Here is a 24,080-nt window from a genome sequence, read left to right on the forward strand (position 1 = left end):
GTTGATTGAGTGCCCAGGTGAAGTCTCACTGATACAGAACCACTCTCGTTCCATAATGAGGCACACCTGCATTAAGTTCAAATGGAAGTGAAAGGTCTGGAAGGCAAAGCACAAGGTCAGAAGAAATAATCTGCACCAGCTCCTTATATGCACAATCGCATTCGTCTGTCCAGCTAAATGGTATATCTTTTGGGTCAACCTTATTAAGCATCACATATTTGTAGCAGTCTCAAACAACCGACTAGTCCAGAAAACATGCTAAGTGAGTGTATGTCAGATGGCTTCACTAGTTTAGCGATGCGCAGCACAGACTCTTTGGTATTACCATCGCATAGTTGAGCAGAAAAAGACACTGTTCTTTCAAAAACTCACTCTTTTTGAAATTTACATTTAGTATGGTTTCCTACCAGGCAGTGAGAAGATACGCAATATGTTCATGTTGCTGCTCATTCTTAGAATATACGATGATGTCGTCTATACATACATTGCAGAAGCGACCAATAAAAGGGTTCAAAGCAGTATTCATCATATTCTGAAACCCGCCAGCTAGGGGAGTTTTCCCAACCAAACGGAAGACAATTATACTCACAAATGTCAAACGGAGTCACAAAGTGTGTTGCTTGATTTCTTCTTGGAGTGGCACCTGTCAAAAGCCTTTGCATGGATCTATCCTAGAAAAGCAGGTACATCCACTTATTATGCAAAAAGGTGAGGCATGCAGACAGGACACAAGAGAAGTGGACCACACGAATGCTGTTCGTGTTGTCCACTTCTCTTGTGTCCTGTCTGCACGTCTCACCTTTTTGCATAATGAATCTTTACCAACTATCCCAGCTTTCCGTTGTTCTATACATCCACTTGCTTTGTCAATGATGCTGTCTACTCGAGGCATTGGGACCAGATCAGCTGCATCCGACTCTTAATCACTCTAGTCAGTGCACTGTCTGAGGCTACCATCTTCTTTGGGAGTGATGGTGACTGCTGATGCAAACAGTGATACAGATAGATGGACGATACCTACGTCTAAAATCTTTTGTTGTTCCTCCTTTAGCCATGTCTTCTTTTCTCTCGATAGGTTGTATGGCTTTTCTCACTATATTAGTGCCTTGTAGTTTAAACAGGACTTCGAATTTGATGGTACCAGGAGGACAGCCTCCCAAACGAAACAATTTTAGGTAGATTTTCTGAGTACTGTCTCCTTTCTTCGTCTTGTGAATTCGGTTTACACCAGTCAAACATTTTCAATTATCTTCATCAGGGCTTAACTTTAAGACAGTTTAAGACTCCCAATTAATGTTTAGCCTCAACAACTTCATATCTGGGTGAAAAAGAAGGTCATATACGATGTCTTTAATCACCAAAGCAAGAACTTTCATGTACTACAACTAGTATTTTAGTCTTAAGCTTAAGCATTTACAGTGCTCCTTTTTACGTCTAACATAGCCTCGTACAAGGACTGATCTGCCTGTGATTTTCTTCTGCATTTGCTCAGCTTTTATTTAGAATTGATATTGAAGCTCCACCGTCGACAAGAGCTCGCAGGGCCTATCTATTCACTTCAATTTGTACATGGAGTAAACTTGAAGAAATTAGCAAGATGGAACATAGTGAGGCTTTGGTGTTAATTGTTTCTTTGTTTCAACAATGTTCACTGTAAGGCATCATATTCCGAGCTTTGAGTCGGTCACATGAAGCCTAGTAATTGCACCTAGTAATACCACTCGGTCACTGCATCTCTCCACAAAAAAACAAAAAAGTCACCCACGTTTTTGTTCACTTGTCGACTGCACTAAAATATGTAATAAGCCGACACATGTTAAATAGATGGAACAAGGGTCATGTTGTCATTCCTAACTTTCTTATCCTCCTCTTCCATCTCAACCTGTCATCTGTTGTTGTCCTGAATAATTCTGGTGCACACCTACAGAGCAGCATTGGTCGTGGGTAAGGTGGTTAAGAGAAACAGTTAAGAGGGGAAATTTAAAAAAAAAAATGGAAATTGCCAATTATAGATAACAAGTGCAGTGTGCAGGTGGAAGCAAAAAAAAAAGTAACACCAAATGCAGAATTTAAAAATAGGGAATCAATTTAGAAGCATAATCGATTGGATTTGCTAAGAAAATTTCAAACTGCAGAGCAAAATTTCTGTCACTGAAACCAAGAATAGAGGCTCCAAAGGCAGGATCACAGACATGGACAAGTTTATATAGACACTGCATAGCGGAGTTTACTCTTTCTCTTATTATAGTGAAACGTCTACAGGACAAAAAGAAGTGATCTATTGTCTTCAGCTCACCACAGAATGAGCAGTGGTGAGCGAATCAGCCCAGACCTCTGTCGATAGAAATTTAGTGTCAGTATGCAACTGCATAGCTTCACGATGGACATTTATGTTTTATGTGTCTGGCAAAATTCTTTGTGCCAGGTACATAAAAGACGTTGGTAATTGTGGAGTTAGTCGGTGCAAAGTCTGACACTGCTTGAACGATGATATGCCTATGAAACTGAGCAGCCATGGCATAAGCAGACAAAGGACAATATGGAAGAATCAGGCTACCTATCACTCTTGGATAAGGAATCTGCCAATTTCATTTCGTTTTGATTTAAATATAATCCTTTGCGACCAGGTATCCAAACTATACGGAAACTTCTGCAGTATCTAGGTACCAATGAATGAAACACCCTCTTAAAGTGAGAACCACTAGAAGCAGTTAGTGATGAACACAAATTAAGATAAAAAGTCTGCGATTATCACACCTGATGTAATTGGTGAATTTGTGTACTGCGAACATCACTGCCATGAATTCAGCCAAGAAAATGCGTATAAAATCCAGCTGCCACAGGGAAAAATTCCAGTCTCACATTGGGCAAAAAATACCAACACGAGACTTTTCTTCACACTATGAAGAATCTGTCACAATGATGATGCTTGTCAGGAGATTGCAGATGGCTTAGTAAACCATCTAAAATATGATGCAGAAATAATTTTGTGTTACAAGAAAAAATGTTGATAATTGGATATTAATACAATGATGGATCTTGGGAATCTGAAATACATCACAGATATGCATATTCAAAAGGACTAGCAACTAGTGCACGAATGTAATTTGTGGAGTATGCAGGTGTAACCAATTTTTGGCAGCAATAACACTGGCTGGGCAATAGAGACCATTTCAGTTCATCTCATCTTGGGTGTTCTTCAACTTCATCTTGAGCTTTGGCACGCTTTAATAAATTCAGCCTCTGAACTGCAAAAAGAGCATTAGTATATCTATCTTTTCTCATCAAGTGTGTTACAGCTTGTAAACCGCAGTGTATCACATTGTATGGGAGCTTCTAAAGCAGTCAGTGTTGGAGAGGTGAATTTTAAAATTTCAACATCTGAATAAACACAGCCACAATGTTTTTATGGAGTGTTCACGCACGGTCACTGAAAGCTTCCTTCTGTAGAGCATTGTTTTTAATAAGAGAGTTGGAAAGATGCTAAGGTGTTGGCACCATAAAATTAAGATTAAGCATACTATATGAACATTCTCTCACTTAAGTTCCAGATCAGGGGCGTACAATGGATATGTTGAGAAATTGCAACCAACTTCAAGATGTTAATTGAAAACAGTCAGCTGCAAATCTGGTTCCTCATAATCTTGTTTCTTGCTTTCGGTGCTTCTGTACACATATTGTGTATGAATATGAACAATGCACCTTCGCCAAGAAGTTGTCGCTGTTCGCTCTCCAGATGTCTCTGTCGCTCCTTTTTATGAAAATTAATGATGCATCTGCAATATGAGCTACTGATTTGAGGAGAGCTGCTTTAAGAAGGAAAATTGAGCCTTTCAAGCTATGAGCTATTGTGTGTTTAGGCAGGTGAATCTTGCCAAAGTTGCTTTGAAGAACAGTGGTAATTAATCTGTAGTATGCTGCAGTAAAAATTGTTTCTACAATTTATTCTCCTAAGCAGCAATTGTTCAGTAAATGACGTAACCAGTAAACTTATGTGCATGGGACTTGTGTTTATGCACTGTCAGCTGGTTCCACCTCAGTTACCCAAAAATAACTTATCCAGCAAGTAACTCTTTTATGTGATTACTCATCTAATTCGTGCTTGACACAAAGTTTCTGCTGCAATTATGCACATGGCTAGTCAGGTTGCAATGTGAACAAAAAAATTCAAGGGTACAAATGAAATGAACAGGGTGAATAAATGTAAACATATATTTATTCCATGCATAAACACTCTGCAACATGCTAGAGATGGTGGAAACATATAAAAGTATGTACACATTTAAAATATACAGGCACATATTTTACAAAAGGCCCAAATTATACACATGCACGCACACGCACACACACACAGAGTCTGACACAATAGGGGCTTTAGGCTTAGGGACATCTGCGCTGTGCCATGACTCAGGTGCCCAATGTCCCGTTCCCCCCGCTCCTGCCATAGACTAGCTGTTCTGGGGCTACCCCAGGTGCCCGTCATTGGAAGACGTTATACACACGAAAGATTGTGCCATTCGGAGAAGGTGAGAACACATCTGAACAAGTTCCGACCCGCTGTTAACAATCCACGAGATTGGTCTAGATTGGCAACACTTCCAAAAAAAAAAAAAGATGGGAGGTGCGCTTCATCTCACGCAGCAGCACACCAATGCAATGAAAGTCATTGTCTCAGTAAGGTAACATGACATTTACATATATGCAGGAAAAACTCTTTACAACCACCTATAGACAACACCTGGATGCAACAATGTTACAGACTGTGGAAACCCGTGAGTGAGTTGTAACCTGTACATAAAAATGTCTCAGACTTTCACTACGCCAGCAACAACAATGCCTCTCTTTCTTCCTTTTTTTATACATTTGTGATCAGTACGCAAACAAATAAAGTAGCCTGAGTGTGTGTGTGTTCACAGTTATTATGCAATAGACAAGATGCATTGCCTTGGCTGTTTCGTCTAGACTAGGCCGTTACACAAGAACATTCAGGATTTGCCACGCAAGCAGTTATATACATAAAACTCTTTAAACAACAAGGAGCCACCATGTGAGAGTAGCCAGCGAAAATGGGTAGAATGACTGAAGCACATGTAACAAACTAACGGTATTAGCACGAGTGCCCTTGAATACACACAGAGAGTTTATTCCAGAGAGCTAAAAATCTGTCACTTCTTTACTACGGGCAAACCAATGCATAGAGCGCTCACATAGTGAGTCTGTGCGATGCAAGCGACGAAACGCCAGAAGGACGAACTGGTGAGCGCTGCCACATGACAGGCCTTGATTTTTTTAAGTTCGGCACAGTGGGATACTGTCACACCAAACAGTAGGCAAGCGAGTGGGCAGCAATGTCAACTGAAGAGCACACGCAACATCTCGAGCGCGTGCACGAGGAAACACAACGTTCTTGTTGCTACAGATGCCAACGCTGTGAACAGGGTTTTTGCCTCCCAAGCGACAATCGTGGCAAAGTATACAAGGTCATATACCTGCGATTGAACAGTGCAGGGGGCACGGCAGACAGGCAGTAAAGATTTACAACAACAGCTGGTCGAGCAAAGCCGCGCACAACACTACCAGGGGACAGCACCTTGACTAATACAAGTCCTCCTGTGTGAGCAGACATTTTAATATCGCTGTTACTCCAATCATGTAGACCCCAGAATTTTGGAAGTCCACTTCGATTGGCCACAGAGCAACAAGGCGACAGCAATCTGCAAGGCAGACTGACCACTGCCAAGTTACATGTCTTTCGGTCCCCTCACAGTCCCTGGATTGGCAGGATTAAACTGTTGAAAATGATTATCGCAAAAGTTAGTGTAAACACTCGATCCTCCGTCAGCGGCAGTACCAAAAAGGAAAAACGTTCGAGTCACGCGGCTGCAAGGTTTGGGCACTTCAACAAGTGCTGTTTCCTTTTAACGGAGACACTGTTATCGCTGGCAAACAGATCTGCATAGTTTGATCGTACAATAAATATGCCGCAGACTTACACCACACCCCAAAAGTGTGCGTGTACGAAAGCAAATTACAATATAGTTACAAGTCACTCCTACCTTCCTGCAAAATAAAAATGAAAAGCAATATAAATAAGAAGCTGCAGTGGTGTCCAATGCACCGCGCACTGGGTGTAATGGTGCACCTGACAGTTGATGGCATGACAGGAGAAGTGGGTGTCACTTTTGGCAAGGGTGAGCAGTAAATACTCTCAAGGTTTTGAATACAAATCGAATATCAGACATGAGCCAGTATTCCACAAGCACACATACTAAACACCACAACTTGGTCAATAATATGAACTAGGCTAGTCAGTGTGACAATGTTACACGCAGTCACATCAAGGGCTGGTATGCAAACATCAAACACTGTTTGGTTTGACATTTGCATTTCTGTCCACTTTTTCTGTCTGTACTTGGACTGCCTTTGTTTCGCTTTGCAATGAAGGGAAACAGTGCTGATGGTAAGCTGCCTCTGATTGCGAGGAATAAATGATCGGCGCCACGGAAACAGTTTCTAGCAATAGCACCATCAATAATGAATCACAAGGTGCTCAAAGCCGCATTCCAAACTGTCAACATGGGCCACAACATCGCTGGCATTAAACCACCTACTCGTTTACTATTCAAAGCAATGATAACTCAAATGTCCAACGTGTTTCTCAAAGCCCTGAGTATGTGGAGACACCAAATATATTTTTATGGATTCGTTTATTCTGGGCACATCGGCCCATATATTCATTGAGCATCGAGTGCCTTCTATATTATCAGTAAAATAGAGTGACATCATTCATTGCAGGATATCCTGTCTTTGTTTCTAACATAGATTGACTTGATAAATATGTGCAAGAGTTAGTTCATTAAATACATTAATGCGGACATGTTGCCAATGGTTTGACAACATTGCCACCAATAAGAGTAACTCATTTAAAGAGACAAAGTACACTGGTATAGATAGAGAATGCTTCAGTTATTTTCTAGCACAGAACAGAAGAGAAAGTGCTTTTATTTTTTTCGTGTTTACACGGTATCCTCACATAAGTTTCAAAGTTCCTAATTCATTTTTCTTGTCTTACAATTTAATGCCTTTCCAGGTTTTTCTGCATTCTTCCATATATGTGAGATTGCTGTAGTCAACACCCTTCAATGTGTACACAGTGCAGTGATGAATTAACATCTGCACATATATTGTGCGTATAAGTGAAATGAAAATATCCCATAATGCAAATTCGAAGTGTAAGCATTCAGTATTGTTAACGCACCTAGAAACAGGCTATTACACAACAATTCTAGCTGCTTTATTGCACTGTACAGCCCGTAACAAGAAAAACAAGGTAGCAGATGATGCTATCATTGAATAACTAGTACACCTAAATGTGTGCATTATGGACTAATAGTTTGTCCCTGTCCGAGAACGAAAACCTAAAAGAACAAATTACAGATTTATAAATGACAAATTGCATCAGTGAATGAACTTCTGTATGCCTAGATTTATTCATTATTAAGCATGACACACTTCTGAGACATCAGTGCAATTAGGACATGCATGACTGCAGTGCTGCTGCATGTTGTTGTGAAAGACCCTGACATGTAAATTTGTGTGTCATCTATTACCAGCATTGTCACATGCATTGAATCCACAATTTCCACTTATTTCATGCATAACTTGGGCCTAGAGCCTACAGTCCATCCTAAGTAAAATAATAAATAAAATACGATAAACATATAACCAGCTAGGTCACGGATATAAACCTCGTCAATGCAGTCAACAATTGTAAATTTGTGTAGTTAAGATTGCAGTGAATGGTTACTACTGACACAAGTCACACAATGTTTAGTTTAGTGTGGCATCACTGACAAACCTTTGTCAGTCAAACAACATTGAAAAAGTTGACAAATGCAATTTCGTTCAGCCGAACTACACTTTTCACTCTTTCTCCACTTCTCAAGGACAATTACAAATACTCAATACCTAAATCAATGTTAAACTCATTCACTTTCCTCATTATTAGTATTCGATTTGTATTCAAAAAGTTAGGAGTGTTCTTATCAACATTCACACACACCCTACTTTTTCACTTTCTTGCCACTGCCAAAATGAAACCAGCCCGAGCCCTTCTTTTTTGGCAAGCCGTTGGCTGAAACTGTGTGATGGCTGGTATGCAGAGTTGACGGCAGGCTTCCAGTTCGGGGCTTTGGGCCAGGTGGGTCAAGAAGGATCTCCACGACAGCAACATCGGGATGCTGGGACCGTGGTCCCTTGGGAAGTTTTGCTGCAAAACAGGACAAGAAAAGTGGGTGCAAGAACACATGAAAAAAAGGTACATGGAACAAAAGGGCAGGTACTGCAAGAATAATCAACATGAGGTCAGAGTGATGCACATATTTCTCGTGGCCTCTGTTTAATGATGTGTAGTGCGTGCTCTGGTGTGGTGTGATGTGTGTGTCTTTCAGTGTATGGCATGTGTTCTAAAGTAGTACGGTGAGTGGTGCAGTGTTGCATGGGATTGTGCAGTCTATGCTCAGTCTTGCAAAACTCTGCGCAACATAGAGAAAGCTATGGATCATGCCAGCCATTTAGAATAAAGAACCAGAAGAGGGTTCCTTCATTTTCCATGGCTCAAATGTCCACTGCAATAAAATTTTGGACAGCCTAAAAAGCCTAGTTAACAACAATGTAGATATACATAATATTCTGCAAAAAATTTGACATTTAAGGTATGAGTGGAAGCGTCATGAAAAGCTTGCAAGAACTGCTGCTTTTGATACTGAAACTGAAAAGAAATACTGTCATTACCGCTCGCCAGAAGTGACACATGACCTCCAACATCGCAACGGCACACCCGTGCAATCATGGAGGTCACGCTGCTGCATAGTGTAGATACAGCGGTCACAGCAAGTTGCTGCAGCGAGCCCTCTTGCGGTCAAGGCGGTCGGACTACCTCATGCTCCGATTGATCTTTGTAGATCACCAAGCTTGGTGAAGCGAGCCAGATCAAGCACCCGGCACCCGTGGCATGCTGAAAAATCCCAGACACAGTATGCTGGGACTTACCATCATAGCGACACCACCAGGTCCACGCATAATCTGCTTAAGTGTTGTTTAAAGGCTGGCTCTGTGGCGGCTTTACCAAGATTGGCTCAGTGATATATACTACTCATTTATAACAAATTTAGCCAAAGTGAAATTTCATTGCAATGGGCCCTTTAACACTCTCCACATAGAGGCTTCACGGGAGGATCAGTGGTACACAGTGGGCAAGCCCTAATTCCTTCTTGGAACAAGCAGATGGCCCTCGTTACTGATTAGTTAGCATGAACCCTAGCCTTTCCTGCACTGTGTGGACCTGATGGGACTCAGTATTGTGTCGTGCAGTGCGTGGTAGTACAGTACAGAACACTGCATTACTGTGCACATTTCTTCCATGTGCTTGATAGAGGATGGTGAGTGAAGAAGTAAAGCTGCTAGCATGCAGCTTGACAAGGATCCCACCCTACTTCGTTTTACATGAGCAATCAACAAGAGAGCACGTAAAATTGAGTTAGCAAAACAAGAGATGAAGATGAGTAATTGTGATGAATGCTGCCCTGTTAGTACAATGCAATTAAAGTTAATAGTGTTTGGTACAGTTTGTGTGACCTTTTTATGAGCAGAGGGACAATGAGTAAAAAGTTCAGCAAAATACTGTGTTTATCTCCTTCCTGTGACCTTCCCCAGGTGTCTTAGTAAAAGTGTTCCAATTGTCATGGAAAAAAGAAAGAATGCTGCACTAAACAGTGAACAGAGAAAGCAAATTTGCATCAAGTAACAATGGTATCATACGGCTAATTTTAATATGTATATAATTGTTTTTAAAGCTCAGGTAGGCAGTGAAATTACTGCAACTAATCTTGAAATGGAAGTTTTGAGAAAAGTGATCATGTTAAAAGTAAAAAAGAGTAACATTCAGTCTTGCACAGGATCCTGGTATAGTTACATGAAAATAGTTGACCAGTTAAATGAATTATGGTCCAATTTCCAGATTGTAGCACCTGTTTAAATTTTGGCAATTTCAAATGGATGTAAAAAGTTACAAATTACAATTATTACAACATCCAGTTATACCCATGTCACATGGGCACCCAGTAACTCCTTTAGTATAAGGGAGCACGAGACTTCCTAGAAGGAGTTCAACCTCAAGGAAGATGTGGTCATATCACACGGCTAATAAGGAGTTTTTTAAAGTAGCTGCCAGAGGTGCACTCAGTGCTGTTTGGTTTTTGTACATGTACAAGAATGTAACTTCTAATTACGCTCGTAGCTATTATAATTAACACTCCTTCCATAAAATATTATTCAATATATTTGATGCAAAAAACAAATACCTTGTTAAATATCAAAGTACGCTCACTAGACATAGCAGTGCTGACAGCAACGCTAGCCACCCTGTGCTTATCTGTGTTTTCATTTGCGGCGTGACAAGTTGGCTCTGTGTTCTGCTGCAAACTATACTAAAATGCTACACTTCGTGCACGGTGATCTCCTGAGCTTTCCTTTTGTCTACTGTGCCGGTGTCAGTCATGAGTGACCCCACCTACCATTGTACGACTAGCACGACAAAGGCCACGTTTACACGAACTCCACACAAGCAGGTCAAGTCAGAAATCGGGCTCACTGAACCCGACATGACCACGTCTACATGAACTCGCTTCTGACGAGTCTGGACAATGACGGCACACAGTGACGAGCCAAGACATCAGCATGTTTGAAATGGGCTTCCGGTTTCCGCTGCCATCTACAACAGCTCTTTTTCGTTGGTTTTATCACTATGATGAGGTTGCACTGCACAGAGCCTTGTCTTGGCCTTATCCCGATACTGACGCCGTTGCCGGCACATAAATTGCGACGTCACAGTGTTCCCGCACAACTCTCAGTGCTGGCAGGCCGGACCAGTCTGCGTTTACATGCACGCTGCGAACGGGTCAGGCTGACTCAGCCCGCTCAACGTTTGTTCAGTCCGACCAGCTAGTGTTCACATGAGCTTGACAGGCATATTCCAGCCCGACAAGCTGACTCGACCCGATTCTGTCGAGTTCGTGTAAGTGTCCTGAAAGATGAGAAAAACGTGACGCCAAGTGGCCTAGGTCGAGAGTATTATGCACTAGCAAGCATAACTGTTGCTGAATTGTGTTTGAACGTTTATTTAGTTCAATAGAATGTTCTAAACACACACAAGATTAATGTTAATGCAAACAATAATTAAACTGTCAGTTTTACAACAAAAAGTACAGGCGCACGAGTACTCCCTTCAGCCAATCTCCCTTGACCAAAAGCTCCATTAAACTCCCTTAGCGAAAGGGCGACCGTTTGACGCCGAGTACATCTCCATCGAGATAAAGACGACAGAGTTAAAAGGAGTTTGCGGGTGCCCATGTGACAGAGGTATTCGATATGTTCAAGCGCAATGTTTTCAGTTAAGCTGTGCTAACTGCTTATCCTCTCCAAGGTGAAAAGCTCACTTGAGCACTCTGTCGGAAACAAGAAAAAGCACTGGGGGCTACACATACCCCTCGGACGTTTTGGCTTGAGCTTGTTGTTGAGTGCCATCTTCGCAGACTTCTTTGCACTCTCGGTCACAACATAGCCTGAAAATGAAGAAGGCCATATATATATATATATAATGCCCATTGCTGATGACCAAGAACTTCCTGGTTATTGGACTCCCTGATGATACTTTTGTACCTCACACTGACTACCGCCCAATAATTCGTTGGCACAAACAGTGGGACAAAGTGGGACACAAAGTAAGAAAGGAAACAAACGAGTGTAGAGGCAGGGAATTAATTTATTTATGCTCCATGTGTAACACAAGAATGTGAGTCATGCTGTTATTTACCTAAGCTAGTATCTTTGTAGCCGTGACAGTAACATGAGGCTTCGACTACGTACTACCGCATTTATTAAAATAGAAGGCGACGTCTTTTCCCAATATCCTTAGCCTCGTAGTCAACCTCGCTTTACATGCGAGGAACAGTAGACACAGAGTGCAGGTGATATGTGAATTTTGACTTTAGGTGAACCTTCATGGCAGCACCAACTTACAGCCTTACAGTGTGGCTTTACGGCAGCACACGCCGTGATACCATGAAGCTACACTGTAAGGTGAAATTCACACTGCCTTGAAGCCCTACCTAAAAGCAAAATTCACATAACCCGCACTCCATATGTTCAGCTTCCTTCCCCCCTATTTCATAGTCCCCTTTTTGTGTTTTGGCTTTGTTAGTAATTCAGTACTTCAGGAAATCACTGCCGAGTGTCAATAATCCATCATGTACTCTATATCACCTTATATTAGTGTGCATACTTAACCTTGGGTCTCCCAACTGCATCTTTAACTTGTAATTGCAACCACCTTATAATCTAATAAATATGTTATATATAAGGCTCTTTTAATTTTTCAATAAACTCAGTAGTAAGTCTGCTCTCATCTGTTCCCATTCATACCTTTCTTGTCAGGCAGTTTGCCCCGATGCATCTGTATCAGCAAGCCAGCTATGAATCCCATTAGCACTATAGTAATGTAATATGGGCTAATTTGCGCACACTCATGTTAGCAGACTCTTCAGCAATTGCATTTTGAGACATGGCTACGCGAGTGCCCCATTGCTATTGAAATTTGGTAAAAGCACCTTTCTGTATTTATTGGTGGAGGAAAGAGTTGCCAATATACAAAAAATTTGACAAGGTAAAAACATCTATAGGTTTAAGCTAGATTGTCTGCAGTCATGTTTACAGTTGTCTGGGCATAGGGTGTAGGTCAGTAACAACACATCCATAACTTATACTGGACAGGAAAAAAAAAGCACAACATGAGCCTACGACGACCAGATTACAATTGTATTCTTAACTAGACACCTTCTCACCTTGCTCCCGGTCGTCACGCACCCTTTGCCTTTCGGCTTGGAATGCCTGCAGCCACTTTTCCTTCTCAGCAGCAGTCTTCGTAAAGAACAGGTACCACTTTTCCCTGGTGGTACAATATATCTTCCAGGCATTCCTCACAGTCGTGCCAAACTGTGAATCTAAGTAGAAAAGGATAAGCCCACTATGCAATTACATTCATAAATATAATATGTATAACTAATTATATATTTACATCTATAATATCACATATATAACATTACATTTGTAATGCAAAGTACTGTTAAAGCTTAATATACCGGGTGCGAGAAGAAATGGCACAAAGTTATCAATGCAAATTCAGAAAGTGCGCATACCTGAACCAGACTATGCAAGAATCTTTAATTTAGTGAATGAACAGACTCAGGAGATTCAGCACATGAAGCAATCTGGGGTCTACACACAAATGCAAAACAAGCTGTAAAGACAGCCAACATGCAAGAAGTCTTGATGCTGTTTCCCCAGCAGTAGGCTAAGAGAAGTCATGTTGCAGAGGGTTTGAGTGGTGCTTACAGTAAAAACAGACATAATGCAGGTAATGAATTATTTTCAAGAAAAGCAAACAATGATGGCAATTCAGAGGCACCATCAATGGCATACTTCAAATATTGTGTCATGCTGTGCCAGCAAATTCAAAGTGCAAGTGTCACATTCATGCAAATGCCGCTGGTCAAGTGCAGTTACACTTGCAACTTTATCTCTGAATGTTAAAATATTAGCAGATACACATACACATACCTTTGCCATTCTCAACATCCACAACACAGCAAGAGTTCATGTTCAGTCTGCCCTTGTATGACAACGTATTCCTCTTTATCATATCCTGTGCAGAAAGAAGGAAAAAAAATGTAATGTTTTATCAAGCGTTAAGTATAACCGTTGCTTACATTGCACTGAATGGGTAAAAGAAACCAGGGGACATACTCTCGGACAACTGCTTTTGGCATTATCACTTTCAGTGTGTGCTTATTGACTGGTTGAGCACGGCAACACGCTAAGGCAATAGCATCGCCGAGAGTGATCGTGCGAGAATATGCTCCCTGAAGCGTGAAATCATCTGATGCTTTAACAAAATTGTATGCTTTCAACAACATACATGCTCATTATATTGTGTCCCAATGAACGACTGCAATTAGTGCTGCTGGCATGCATGCTATATCATCAACACATGCTACAGTTTCTCCCACTATGCTTCTGCAACTTAAATACATAAGGAGAGTGTTGACAGAGAAAAAGTTAGTAAAACAGGCTTATTACTCATGTTTACAAGCTTAGTACAAAGGTTTGAGAAAGAAAAATAAAGGTTTAACTGCCACATATGATAGCAAGTATTCTACGGTAATACATCAATAGAAGAGAACATGCATTTAATAAAGTAAATCTAAATTGACAGTGAATATTGGCATGTAACAAATATGTGCTTGTAACGAGCACCAGGCAAAACAATGGTGTTTTGGGGTAGGGTGCAACTTCATCAGAACAAGCTTCAACTGTAATCACTGGACTTTTGAAAAAATCCCTATACAGCGAGGCATCTCTTGTCCAGAGTGTTACTATACATGAAAGGTATCAGTGAAGGTAATTTCTCACCCCAAGCATGACCTTTTTTTTTATTGACCCCAAAAGAGGAAAACGCTTAAAGAGGAGTTGCTACGCATAAGGGGGATGCAGCCTACCTTCTTGCAGTACACCAATTGGTTGTCAAACAAAAACAAGCTGACCACATCCCTGGACCATACTGATGACACTCGTACTGCTTCACCCGAGTGGACAAGCATGGAGCTGGTGTCCAACAGGTCGGGACCCTGTCACAAACAACAAATACAACAAAGCCATTAAGAACACATCTCCGTATCCAGTGCCACACGACAAGAAGCAGTTTATAATTTTAAGTGCCCCCAGCAATAGGTTAGCAAAGTGGACATGCACTCATACTCGCAACCTTTCACACTCGGTGACATTCACTCGCATTTACACTCACATCGACTAACTAATGTTCCCTCACATCCACTCATAGTATTCACTGGTCACTCATCTACTCATACTCGCCGGGACACACTGATGTCCACACTCACATCCACTCACACTCACAAGTGTCAGTGAGCAACAGTGAGTCTACTCAAAATGAGTATGCCGACTCATAGCCACAGCCCATTCGTGCTACCTTGGAACTCATGATCAATTGACGTGCAAAGTTATGGAACTTATCCATGACTTGAGAGAAAAAGGCCATCATATTTCTTTTCAATGGATACCAGGCCATGTGATATCATTGGAAATGACGCAGATAAAGCAGCTCGGACATCAGACTAAGACGACGGCTGCATCTCCATTCCTCTCTCAAAGGCAGACGCTGCAAGACAGCTTTGCATTCTGCCATGTACATTCTCATTAGCTGAGTCGTGTACTGCTAATACAAGGCCCACCAGACTGCACAGATTAAACCGTTTGATGGAACTCGGATCTCCGGCTGTACTGTACCGACATGAAGTGTCTCTTTTGTGTCAGTTGTAGTACAGAGTTGACCTTCACGAAAGCTTGTTCAGCACTAACTGGAATTGTTGACAGTCCTACATGTGATGTCTACAGCTGCAAGGAGAACATGGACCATTTATTGTGTCATTGTCTTCCTAATTTGATGCATGCATTGTCCTCCCAATTTTAAGCGCAAAGCAAATCCATGTCCAATGCATTGAGGAGACTAGATGATCATCCCCAGTGTGAACAGACAAAACTGGAACACCGCCACCACCAATCAGTGGCTTAGAAGGCAGTGAAGGCACTTTTGTGCTTTCTGAGAATGAATGGCTTGCGTGAGTGCCTTTGATGGCATAGTGCTGTCTGTACACGTGCTCATACTGCACCGCATTACTTTCTCTCTCTCTCTCTCTTCCTTATGTTCCCCTTTTCTTGTCCCCAGCGTAGGGTATCTAACTGGGCTTTTGAATGGTTAAAATCTCCACCTTATTTTTTATCTCTCTCACTCAGCTAGAAACATATTATGCGGCTGCCCGCATGGGGATCATGAATGGGGCAATATAATGTGTAATGATTATTCACATTATTCTCTTCTTGTCTTTTGTCATTGGCTCGAATTATCACTGGGAATGGCAGGAAAAGCATTCTTAGAAAATACAACCCCAGAAATATTGCAGGCAGATAAAGCTTGTGAATCTCACACCTGTTCATAAGTCTTGATACATTAGGCTGTTCATGAAATTATAACGGAAAAATTGGTTGGCCTGTACTTTGTTCTCATGCACTTTGGAACACATAGCACGGCCACATCAATAGTGTGTTGTGTATTACAGCTTACTTTTCTCACTTACTCAGTATAAGTTCAGAGGGCCCATAAGTGCTACCAACCTTATCACACTCTAGCACCATGTAACATTGGGTAGCTGCTTCTGTAACCTCCAAGTTATGCACATGTCCTTTTTTCCCTGCAGACATACTTGTCTCCTTGGTTCAATTGCAATCAATACTAAGGAAAGGTTGTATGCAACCGCTTTACGAGCTGTGGTTCTGAGCTAGGGGCTAGGATGAGCGAAGGGCCTAATTTACTAGTAGAGAGCCAGTAACTGAATGACCCTTATTCGATGTCTTATGCCTGCCCTGTGAGAAAAGTGTATGTGATAAAAACGCAAGAAGCAATGGATACAGGGTTGATATAACTGGTGCATAAAGATGGATCGGGAAGAAATAAGGCCTGGTTGGTGCTACCTCCAGAATGCTTGTCTAGGGTGCAGAAGCAGTTCGCGTTGGACTGAACTTGCATTCACATTGTTTGGTGAAAGTCACTACTGTTTAGAGATAGCTTGCTTCATAGATGTGGGTATACAAGAGAGGTTATGTGAAGTGATATGGCAGGCCTTCTTTTCACTGCTCAGATACGGCTGAGGTTTCCTTGGTCTGCACTGGGGTCACCAGTAATGAACAAGGGATCACTCAATGCCACTTTGAAGAAAGCGCTATTTTGTTTATTTCAGAAAACGACATTCTAATCTTTCAAAATTTCATGGCACACTTCTGCTTATCTCAAATCATGCATTGCACTTAGTGTGATGTGCGACTGCTTCCCTCCAAGAACACTGCACTTTAACTGAAGCATTCACTAGATGTGCATAGCTAAACATAATCCAGGAATGAAATGAATTACCCAATTGTAGAGTAACCAAGCATGACCCCAAAACATCGACTTTGTTATGCTTCACAAACTTCAGCGATAATTAAACGTTTATACAGGGCGTCCCAACTATCATGCACCAAGATTTAAAGATATGCAAATGCCACGTAGCTGGACAGAACCAAGGTAATGTTGTTTGCTGTCGCTTGGAGATACTCGAATTATTTTTTGCACGCTGCTTAATTACATAATTGGTCTTGATTAATAAACTTCTCAAATATTATAATTACATGAAAAGTGCCAATGAAAAAAATCATACCGCAGCATGAAAAACTCCCAATACAGCTTTCCATTGCTCAATACATGCTACATAAAAGCGTTTTTCCGAGCGTGAAAGAATCCCGAGAATACATGCAAAATGCCTTCACCGCATAATTTTGCGTGTATTGGCAGGCTTCTTTCATACTCGGAAAAACATTTTTCTGTAGCACGCATTGAGTAACAGAAAGCTGTATCGGGAAGTTTTTCATGTTGCTCTACAATTTTCTCAGTGACACTTTTCATCTAAGTATAATATTTGAGAAGTTGATTAATTATTTCAGACTAATTATGTAATAAAGCAGAATGCAAAAATATCTGGATCCCACGCAGTGTGGGAATCAATGTAAGCAAAGCATACTATTCTGTTTGCTTTGAATGATGATAGCTAATGATGATGTTGACGGCGCATGCTTAAGTACTTCAGTGTTTAGTCCAATACGAGAATGGTGAACTTAATGTTAAACATTACCTAGCGTGCACCCCTGCTGTTTGTGTGCATAGTACACAGAACACACAGGAAGATGCGTATGCTTGAGGCACTGTTATGCATCATTGTGCATAATCTCGAAGAGGGCTGAGCATTACCACTGCCTCACATGGGACATCGCATTGTGGCAGAAATATCCAGCTTCAATTGAATTACGAGGCTGTATGTGCCAAAACCACGATAGGATTATGAGGCACACCGTAGTGGTGGACTCCAGATTAATTTTGACGCCCCAATTTTCTTTAATGTGCACCTAAATCTAAGTGCACTATTATTTTTTTGTATTTCACTCGTGTTTAAATGTGGATGCCGTGGTAAGGATTGAACCCACGACCTCGAGCAATGCCATAGCCGCAAAGTTACAGCAGCAGGCACAGAAGTGTTCATTTGACGCGTGACCGCTCCAGTAGCGTCGCCTAGACCCTACAGTGTGCTTTAATGAAGCTCTGCTTCTGCATGCCCTGTGTAAATTGTCTGCTTGACAAATCTGCATAGTGCTTATTTTTCAGAAATAGCAGAAATGTAACGTATTGTACCTTGAACTTAAATTTATCCCATTTGCCCGCAGCCGCTGTCGTGTCTATAGTAGTAGCGTTCCCTTGCCTTCTCACGCCACCTTCTCCCAATCCACCCCCCACCCCCTCCCTTCTTGCAAAAACTGTCAAGGCTGTTACTAATTTCACGACTGCATCGGTTCTACCCATTCTCTGCCTCCTCTCCTCCCTCCTCTCTACCATTCTATCTAGCTTCCCTCTAAACTTGCACGTTAGTAGAAACGTAAGCGTTGCAATTTCTGCAATGCTTTTGTGTGGGGTAATGGATAATTACAACTGTTAAGAGGCTAATACAGCGACGCACAGGGAGCTCTAGAGGACATTGTGCACATTCGATGCGGTGCAAAGGCCCAAACAAGTTTCTCGAATCATCTTTCCTCTCTGCTTAGCTCATGTCATGTATACACATGCTCGAACCAACCCCCGGCACTGTTTGCAAGATAGTAGCAGCAGCAGCAGCAGTGGGAAAGTTGAAGGAAGAGGCAAAGAAAGCTTTGCTTTAAATATAATGTGATTATCTCCAAGCGACGGCAAACCACATTACCTTGGTTCTGTCCAGCTGCGTGGCATTTGCATATTTTTAAATTTTGGTGCATGATAGTTGGGACATCTTGTATACTACTAGCTAACTCTGTCTGGCAAAGGGAATTCGTGAAGTTTCTGTTCTGCCCTTTTCTCTCTCCGTCTGTTAACAAAACAAGCATGTGGTTCACCTATCATCATTGAAAGCTTGACACATGTGACCTATAACATATTTTATATTTTTCTATGTTTGTTACCTCTCTCTTTATGTAACATATCGCAAGGGGTTCGTCAGGAGACATGGAATGATAATGAAAACTTCACAGAAAAAGACGCACAAAAGCAGTGGCTCGCCAGTGTGCTGGTGCATGCTCAGAGCAAAGCCACCTCAAACGGTCTGCCTCTTGACAGTGGGCACAAAATAATTTCACAGTACACCTCTTCCCACACTTCAATACACGTTCGTTGCAGGCTCTCTGCAGAGCTGCTCTCAAAATAGACACAGAAAGGAGCCTTGCCTCCCAGTTGAAAACGCTGCACTGCCACTCCGCAAGCTTTTCAAGACACTCCATACGGCGTTTGCGCTCGTTGACCATTTGGGCGACGCCCTTCATGGCTGCCAGGGCTTCCCGCACAGCGTGGTAGTCGGCATGCTCAGGACGTGTGTACTTCAGCAGTTCAGCCAGCTGCAATGGGTACTTGCAGATCTTTTGCACTGGCGTTAGCAGAAACCCATCCAGCGAGATGTCAATCATGTCTTGGAGCAGGCGGCATGCCTGCACCAATGAGCAAGACAAGAGTAAATCTTCCGAGTGTCATTGAATACAAAAGGGCCAGAAATGGCCACGGTTGTAGATATTTCAAAATTTCAAAGGGTAAAACTGGGATTGAAATAATGAGAATGGAAAAAAACTGCATCAGCAAGCAGGCAATACAGATTTAAGTTATCAGTAGGAGAAGGCAATATTGCAAGGCACTAAGGCATGGAAGAATAGGAAGATCATTGGGCAAGAACAATGAATGTGAGAAGGACAAGAAGGAAATGTAGCAACGTCACTTGAATGGCTGACCTACCTGCAATTCCTGAATTGCGGTCTACTGATGTAGCTAAACTTAATACTTAGTGTCCCTTTGCTGGGCTTTCTATTGGGCCTGTAATGCAATTTTATACAACAAGGCTACACAGAAACACATCCTTGCCTCAAAGAAATGTACATATTTGGAGTCAGCGTAGAGTTCCTGGAGTTCACTGACAGCCAGTGGGTGGTTGTTGCAGTACTCTGAGTAGATCCTAAATTCCTGCTTCTGAAACAGAAATAAAAATAAAGCATAAAATAAAGAAATTGAACTCGTTTCAGAGGTCACTGCTCAGTTCTGCAGTCATTATACACAGTCCACCTAAATTTCACATTTCAGTGCTTGCTACATTTATCAACAACAGTAAAAATGTAGTCAACAATTATTGTGCCTATTGTGAGAGCAGTAAAAGAGTTAGGAGAGTGCAATGTAAAGAATTGGAAGTGGCAACCTACATGTTCTAGAAAGACAGATCCGATCTGACTTAGATGTGGCCGCTCCCAATCGACGGCCGACTCGAGGTGCTTCAGGAAGCTGCTCTGAAATTCGTACAGCTGCTCAATGTTTCCGAATATGGTGGCACGACGCTCTTCAGAAAACATGTCAGGCCTCCGTCGGACCTGTGCCAGGTAGCCCTGTTAAAAAATGTAAGTGAAACAGACACATTCAGCACAAATTATTTTCTGAGAGGTTGCAATAACCAGGAAGAGGTATATTTATATATTCACTGCTGTGCTCAAACCCTTTGGCCACATAATTTCTCATTCAAAGAGATTCTACCCTTTCAAACTTTCACACGGCAGGTATGCCAGACAACTGTGAGAAAAATTTTGTTCTGTAGAACGAATGCTGTACAACATATTCTAATTGCTCATCTTTACACACAATGTGATGAAATCATGCCTTGCATCCTAAACAGTCAGCTGTCCAACAAGAAACAGAAGTTTTAATTCAGATAAGACATGGTGTTCAATGAAAAGCTTCAGGCATTGCCATGTGGGAAGAAAAATTCGCCAGCAGTACCACCAAAGTGAAGAAGAATGCATCCACAGACAGGATGAGAACACTAATCTTAATGTATTCATATGGGCTTCTGCATGTTAAAGCTAGATGTCACATCACAATTACCTTGCAGTAAGTACTAATTAGAATAGGAAAACATCCCTCCTAGCTTCCTTGTTACCAGTTCCCAAAGAAAAATGCAACAAGTTTCGTCACAATACGGATACGTTGCGAGTGAAGCAGATACAGGTTTTGCTTATCGTGCCCAGCTAGCTACTGCTACAGCTTCCAAAGTACTGTATTTACATGAAGTGACGTGCAGACAACATGTAATGCAACTTAATTAAATTTAATTAGTGTATGCCATACAGTAGCATAAAGAACCTGGATATACATACACACACATGCACAGGCACAAAAAAAAGTCGCTACTGCACCTGGAAAGCAAAGCATCGATTACGATAACAAATTAGCACACAGCTATACGAAGTAAGGATAGTGGTTTTATCGGCCCTATAAGCTTGGAAACATTCGTTTACTAACTGAATTAACAAGCACGGTGTCAGTGCGCACATGTAAACACGAGCACATAACTCGAGGAGCATGGACAGTCGCAGTCAAAACGCTGGTGTGAGCAAATGCAGCAGCAGCAGTGAGTGAAGTGTTCTTTGTGCAGTCTATCGCTTAAATGCAAGAAACGCAAGAGAGGAGAAAACATAGCACGCACAAAGGCATGAGCCATCTGCAGATCCCTTTCAAGATACAGCGCGCAGGGCCGTGCAAAGTATGCACTAGTTGGCCGAGTCGAAGCCGCCCCCCCCCCCCCCCTCCCTCCCACGCTGCTTCCCCGCTTTCCTACATACTATATGGCGCATGAAATTGAGCCGCGATCGTTAGTTCCCCTTGGGCCCAGTCACGAAAGGCGCAGTTGCTACCACAGAACAACAACCCTCCCACTGGCCCTTTGCGCGAGCGACGGAAGATGGCGCGTTTGCGCTCTGCTTTCTCCTATCGCGTGTGCCATATTAAGCCGCGATCGCCGGCTTCCTTCGCATGCTTTCACTCGCACATAAAGCATGTGACGCGTGGCGCAGTGTGTTATTGCCCTCAGACTTTATACGGAACATCACGACGACGACAACAATAATGCGCCTGGAATGTCCACATAATTGCTATCGCAGTAAAACACAAATTATTAGCTGAAATGCATCACTACATATGGACAGACAACATAATGAAGTGAGAACAGTAAGGCCTTCACCCACCTGAACAACATCCTTCAAGTGCCGTACAAAGTCTCTCTCAGTGTTGACTATCTCCATGACAACCTTGGCACGGACCTCCTCATTACTCAATAAGCCAATACTCATTTTGCGGGGCTTGTGTTGTGTGAGTGTGCCATCCGCCATCTTGGTGATGCAATCCTCCACCGTGTCCTCCTGGCCAACTCGTAACTGTAAGCGATGGTCACACAATCAGTCTTACTGACATTAAAAAAAAGTTACTGAGCAATTCTGTGACATGAGAGACTGCTGGACAATTAAACTGAAGTGCTTGTGCCAAGGTAAAGCAACTTATTCCAGTGTAATCTGCATTGCTGTAGGCAGCCTCACCCTGTACTTTTCCTTGGAACTTTTATGATCATGCTCTTGCTTCAAACAATCAGCACTGGGTAAGCAAATGTAAGAAATGTGCCCACTTTTGCCTCTTGCATTTCTGACACCAATCTTGCCAAAACAGTGCAGCCATTGTTGTTGCTTTTAACGTAAAAATAAAATGTTACTTACAAGCTAAACAACACCCTAAAACACACATATGCACAAGAAAAAAGGAGTTGTGCAATCAGTTAATGTACAAAGTACGATTCTTATGTACAATCAACTTTATGAACTCAACTGCCCTTGGCCTTGGCGGTCTTGGCCATGAACTCACGGCCAAGACCATGACAGACGACAAATGTGACTTTCTACTTACTCGAACAAATGCTGCTGGGAACCAGCCATTTCGCTGGTCGACTGATCCCCACCACCAGTCCTTGTCAGACATGTCAGTCACCTCAATCACCTCGCCGGCTTGGAAGGCCAGTTCCTCCGAGTCTAGGGTCACGTGGTCCCAAAGTGCCTCAACATACGTGACACCTTCATACTAAAATAAAGCAAAGGAAGAAGAAAAAGAAAGACGTAATTATAGAGAAAATAAATCACCAGAAAACTCAGATGACTTCTACACATAATGTACAACTTCAAGGTTGCACAAACTGTATGACTTCGACCAGTTGAAAGTTACTTACATCCTTGGGAATTTGGGAATAGGACTCTCCATCAGATGAGAAATCCTCCTCTGAAGAAGCTGTGCTGGGGTTCCTTGAGGCTTCTTGGTCTGACAAGCCTAAAGGACAAATGGATACAAAGGCGACAAACAGCAATTTAGCAGATTACTTGGTTGGTTTATAAGAATATTTAGTTTGTTTGATCTGATTATATATGATATACAGTGCGCAACAGCAACGGATACAGAAGGAGAATAGAGGACAAGCACCGGCTTTCAATAGTTGATATTCAGGGCTTGTCCCACATTCCTGCATTTCATTCATTGTCTGCACAGACAGCACAACATGTTTGCAGATTACAAACAGTGTAGTGCATGTTGGATGCGTTTCTGAGATGCTGTTAAGCTGGCACTTAAATTTGTTGTCTGTATTTGTATGCGTCTTGCAGTCTGTATGGAAGTCTGAGCAGTGCAAGAATTTTTCATGGTGTATTACAAACTAGCACAATGTCAAGCTAGTCAAAGTTGTCAAGCAGTCAACCCACTCCAGATTTGGAGTTCCCAAAACATACAGCAGTATGCAAAGTGCTCAGTCAGTACAGTAAACTATGGTGAATTAATCATGACTGCTTGCAACATCAGCCTTGCTTTGGCAAATACTAGTCCCACAACTTTTACATTTACATGGCCCGCTTTGTCTGTCTACAAAACAGAACACATCTAACAGTGCTGGCCAAGACAGCATGACATGTGTGTTGTACCTTTATGAAGCAAGTTGAAATTCGCC

General features: G+C 42.0%; 1 protein-coding gene across 4 annotated transcripts in view; it reads right to left on the minus strand.

The window, feature by feature from the left end:
• Nucleotides 1–4,194: 4,194 nt before the first annotated feature.
• The window catches only part of RhoGEF3 (Rho guanine nucleotide exchange factor 3), a 424,581-nt gene continuing 404,695 nt past the window's right edge, over nucleotides 4,195–24,080 (minus strand). For all 4 annotated transcript variants that reach the window (XM_065425752.1, XM_065425737.1, XM_065425728.1 and 1 more), the window contains 11 exons: nucleotides 23,316–23,413; nucleotides 23,000–23,170; nucleotides 22,291–22,479; nucleotides 20,479–20,658; nucleotides 20,147–20,251; nucleotides 19,465–19,722; nucleotides 14,613–14,741; nucleotides 13,675–13,759; nucleotides 12,900–13,058; nucleotides 11,544–11,621; nucleotides 4,195–8,269 (listed from right to left, as the gene is read on the minus strand). In XM_065425752.1, coding sequence (XP_065281824.1) covers nucleotides 8,064–8,269; nucleotides 11,544–11,621; nucleotides 12,900–13,058; nucleotides 13,675–13,759; nucleotides 14,613–14,741; nucleotides 19,465–19,722; nucleotides 20,147–20,251; nucleotides 20,479–20,658; nucleotides 22,291–22,479; nucleotides 23,000–23,170; nucleotides 23,316–23,413 — 1,658 coding nt within the window. In that variant the 3' untranslated portion in view covers nucleotides 4,195–8,063. The remainder of the gene's footprint in view (nucleotides 8,270–11,543; nucleotides 11,622–12,899; nucleotides 13,059–13,674; nucleotides 13,760–14,612; nucleotides 14,742–19,464; nucleotides 19,723–20,146; nucleotides 20,252–20,478; nucleotides 20,659–22,290; nucleotides 22,480–22,999; nucleotides 23,171–23,315; nucleotides 23,414–24,080) is intronic.

The sequence above is a fragment of the Dermacentor albipictus genome, chromosome 1, assembly GCF_038994185.2.
Source record: "Dermacentor albipictus isolate Rhodes 1998 colony chromosome 1, USDA_Dalb.pri_finalv2, whole genome shotgun sequence".
Lineage (NCBI taxonomy): Eukaryota > Metazoa > Arthropoda > Arachnida > Ixodida > Ixodidae > Dermacentor > Dermacentor albipictus.